The 4,689-nt window shown below is 37.0% G+C and overlaps 1 protein-coding gene across 1 annotated transcript in view; it reads left to right on the top strand.

Moving 5' to 3' along the window:
- Positions 1-4,180, top strand: part of GLYATL1 (glycine-N-acyltransferase-like 1) — a 7,528-nt gene extending 3,348 nt beyond the window's left edge. The window contains 4 exon segments of the mRNA XM_012643865.1: positions 2,804-2,930; positions 3,280-3,397; positions 3,399-3,455; positions 3,721-4,180. Of these exon segments, the coding sequence (XP_012499319.1) occupies positions 2,804-2,930; positions 3,280-3,397; positions 3,399-3,455; positions 3,721-4,180 (762 nt within the window).
- Positions 4,181-4,689: the final 509 nt, after the last annotated feature.

Here is a 4,689-nt window from a genome sequence, read left to right as displayed (position 1 = left end):
AAAAAAAAATTCAATCCAATTTTAAATAAGAACCTTTAAGGGTGGGATACAGGAGAATTTATCTAGAAAAAATTCTAAAATTTTTCTTTGTTAATTTTTCATCCCAAAAGTAATATACGCTGGTTAAACAAGTAGAAAAATCCAGCGTTGTTTTAAGAAGTTAACAACCTCTCCCCTCCCTTCCTCTTCTCCGTTCCCACCCCTTGGGCTAATCAGTGTCCTTGCTCATACTAACACAGGCAGGGATATTGACCACTCTTCTTTCATCACTTTTTAATTTGCCTTTAATGTATCATGGACATCCCTTTGGATCAATCAATCAGCACTAACTCATTCTTTTTAATAACTGTGTGATACTCCTGTAATTCAGTTAGTCGTTCTGATATTGTTGGATTCAAATTGCCCACAGTTCTTTGCCACTATAAACAATGCTTCAGTAAACATCCTTGTACACATGTCTTCACATCCTGGAAACTTTTCTCAGTATGAACGATTTCCAAAAGAGGTATAGCCAAGTCAAAGTGTTTTGTTTTGTTAAGTCTAGTAGACACTGATAGATTCCCTTCCCAAAAGTTTATCACAATTTTATTGCCATTATTAGTACATGGAAGAACTGTTTCCCCACATTCTCCCCCAGCACTGCATATTATCTCTCTTTTAAGTTACACCAAATTCATGGGTAAAAATGGTATCTTATTGTTTGCATTTCCCTGACTAGGGAAATTGAAATTATTTTCATGTTTATCAGTCACATAGAGTTTAATCTAAACTGTTTATGCCCTTTGATTATTTTTACACTGAATTTTTGTGTCATTCTTGAAATACCATAAGAGTGTTTTGAATATTAGGTATACTAACACAAGGTGTGTGCTACAAATTTGTTGCCCAATATATAATTATTTTTATTTTATTCATGGAGATTTTGACATGAAGACATTTTTAATTTTTATGTAACTAAGTATGTTATCTTTTTCACTTATGACTTCTTTAATTAAGATTTTTTCCTACTCCAAGATTATGCAAATGTTTTCTTATTTTGTCTTACAACAGGTTAATTTTTACGTTTTACGTTTCAATCTTCACTTCATCTGGAATAAATTTTTGAATGGTGTGAATTAAGATTCTTTTCTATCTTTCTTCCACATGGCTAGCTAATTAGGCTAGTACTATTTATTAAATAAATCAGTCCATTAGTGAAACTTAAATGCCCTTTTTTCATATAACATGGGAAGTAACTCAGGAACAGAAAAATAAATGCTGCATATTCTAACTTAAAGGTGAGAGCTAAACTGTGCCTACACAAGAGCACACAGAGTGGTATAATAGACATTGGAGACCCATAAGGAGGGAGGGTGGGAAGGGATGAGGAATGAAAAATTACCTATGGGTACAATGTACACTACTCAGGTGATGGGTACACTAAAAAGCCCAGACTCCACCACTATACAATACATATATGTAACAGAATTTAACTCGTACTTCCTAAATCTATTAAAATAAATAAATAATTTTTTAAAATTTAAAATAAATAAAAAATAAAAATGAACTTGGCTTTACATATCCTTTGCACTATGTCTTATTCTCCATTTCATTATTTTCAGCTTTCATGTTTACTAATTGTTTCATTTGTTTTCCTCTGCTTCATTTTGATATTCTTTTCATAATTCCTTGAATACTTACTTTGTCTATTTTCAGTCTTTCTTTTAAAATCAGCTATTTTAAAATATCTACGACTTTAAATTCATTGCAGTTTTGGTTTTGGCCATATTTGGGAACCTGCATTTATAAAATCACCTTCGAATTTTTGAACATTTCTTTAAAATTAGTTACATTATTTTATATTTCACTCTTTAACAATATAATTTCTGACATCATACATTCACTGCTAAAACTCTCACACTTCTTGGTGATATTCCCCCTCAGAATCAGATACTTACCTTTCCGTGAAGTCTGTGGCTTGCCAGAATGGCATCACAAGTCTCTTCCTTCCAAGCCCATGAGTATAAAATACTACATAATTTGCCCTGACTGCTACCAAAAATTCCAATTACTTTGTTCTATTTTGTAGGCTTCTGGCTTTGAAGAAAGTATTACTATTCTAGGAGGCTGATATTCTGTAGCCTTGAGAAAATGCAATGTCTCACTCATGTTTGTTATCCGCTCAAGTATCTTGACCAGGTCTCGGACACTGTAGACTCCAGCTGCCTAGATTTTGTCAACTGAAAAGTGAAATAAAAGGCGCCAGAACTTAGAGAAATCATGGTTAGATTTATTCTGAGCCACGCTTGAGGACTTGAGCCCAGGAACACAGATTCGTTATAGACCAAAAATGTGTCCTGAAGTAGGTTACATGAGGCAGAGTATGTACACCTTGTCCAACAGGAGGGTACATGTGGCACAGAAGCTGGGAGAAGTGGGTAATAAGCAGCAGCTACATTCTTGTAACTCTGGCACTCAGTGACACTATACATAAGTTAAACATGCAGCTAACTGGATAGGGAGAAAGTTTAGGCATCTTAGGGTCTGGAGGAGGGTGACTGATTCCACCCTGTCTTTGTTCTGCATCTGATAAACAGGCTTACAGTGTACCTTTCAGTGAAGTAGTTAACAAACTCCAGTTACCCGGGCAAGAGGTCAGCTTTAGTTAGAAGCCTAGATCTTACAAGCCATGTGCCCAACTTCAGCCATCGTGAGCCACAGTTAAAATTTTCTTTTGAATTTTCCTTTTTCTGACAATCTCAATTAGTGAAAGGTGAAGAAAAAGTTCAAGGGTATTGATGTGACTTTTCACTATCCTATATAGGAGATGACTGACGACATGGACCCATATGTGAACACATATTGTGTATTCTCCAAAGTTCCTCAAAAATTACAGAAAGTCCTGGAAAATAGTGAAGTCATAAACTGGAGACAGATATTCCACATCCAAGGTAACAAGTCAGAGGCAGTGGACAACAGCGGTCCTTCTCAAATTAGGTCCTCAACTAACCACATTAGCATCGCCTGAGAACTTATTTTAATAAGTTCAACTTAAGTATAACAATTTATACTTTATACAATAAGTATACAATAAGTATAACAATTTATACTTTTAAGTATAAATTGTGAGAAACTCTGGGTTGGGGAAGGATACAGCAATCTGTGGTGTAATATGTGCTCCAGCTGATTGTGGTGTAAGCTCAAGTTTAAGAACTTCTAAGCAGTTGCATTGAGTTATCATTCAAGTGGGAGCCCCAGAAGTAGAGAACTCAATCACTTACAATATTGCTTTCTTCCCAGGTTGTCAAGAAAGTTTGGGTGAGGAGATAACAGCAGTTACATTTTCAAAGTCAGTGAGGATAAACCACTTGAAGGCAGTCCTCTGTATAAACGAAGATATCCTGAGGCTCAATGTCTCCGAAGAGCAAGGCTGGAAGCTGGTGTGAGGTGGAACACGGAGATGATGAATTTGAGAGGTACAAAAAAACATGCACTCATAACTCCTGTGGCTTTTCTTTAGTATTGTTCTTCTTTATACATTTTTGTAATGCACACAAATCGGTTTTGGAGAGAGGAGGGGACGAATTCATTCACTGGAATGAGTAAATATTGTCACTGCTCAAAATGAGCAACTTTGCAATGATGGTTCTTTAAACAAGGAGTGCCTGGGAGCTCTAGAATGGGATGCTATCCAGACATTACAGGAGTCGGGATAAAATTTTTTGTTTTCATTTTCCATAGTGATGATCCTAATTTTAAGATTTCCCAACTGGATATCTCTCATGCTGGGCTGATAAATGCCAGCTGGAGGCCAGGACGGAATGAAAAGAGCCCACATTTCATCCAGCGCTGCCTACAGAAGCTGCCAGCGTACTGTATGCTGGGCCCAGGAGGGGTCCCGGTTTCATGGATCATCATGGACTCCTCTTGTGAACTGAGAATGGCCTACGCTGTGGAAAGATACCGAAGCAAAGGCAAAGTGACACAGGTGTTGGAGCATTATGCGAAGTATCTGGGTCAGAAGAATATTCCATTTTCTCTCTCTGTGCTGGAAGAGAATGAAAAATCCAACAGAATTGTGATGCGGTTTGGTTTATTTGCGGCTGCATGTGGGTGGCACAGCTGGATATGCTACCCACAGAAATTAGTTCCATTTGTTCAAACAATGAAGCTTAGCCCTCCTGGGCAAGCCCTCGCTTAATACTGAAGCAGAAGTCACAAAGTAGCATTGTTCACTCACCAATGTTTAGTGGGTATTTAGGATGGGCCAGAAACTCTTCTCACACGGAGATACGATGTTAAAAGAAACAGCCACACTCTTCAGGAGTTTACAATCTGGGCAGAGGGCAGGGGAGGGTAGTCTTTCAATATGCGTAAATGTTGTTGGAAAGGAAGAAGTTACCATAAACATCTAACTAGAAAACTAGGGGCAGTTCTTACCTCTGGGAATCAGAACTCTTTATGAAATTTGATTGGCAGAATCTACTACATGGAAGATAAATAAGGAACTGTAATAAAATTGTCAGTAGAATATACCTAATCTGTATGGATACTTTCTTGTAAATACATCTGCTATTTATGGATTTATGAGACACAACTACACTAAGGAATGGAGTCAGTTTTGTAGTTTAGTGACTAGCAAGGTATAAAGGTGAAGCCCCCAACATATGTCTCTATTAGGCTAACTTTCATCAATGTTTTGCAGAAAAG

The sequence above is a fragment of the Propithecus coquereli genome, unplaced genomic scaffold (assembly GCF_000956105.1).
Source record: "Propithecus coquereli isolate 6110/MARCELLA unplaced genomic scaffold, Pcoq_1.0 Scaffold202, whole genome shotgun sequence".
Taxonomy (NCBI): domain Eukaryota; kingdom Metazoa; phylum Chordata; class Mammalia; order Primates; family Indriidae; genus Propithecus; species Propithecus coquereli.
Note: the sequence above shows the minus strand (reverse complement) of the source record. Positions and strands in the feature narration are given on the sequence as shown.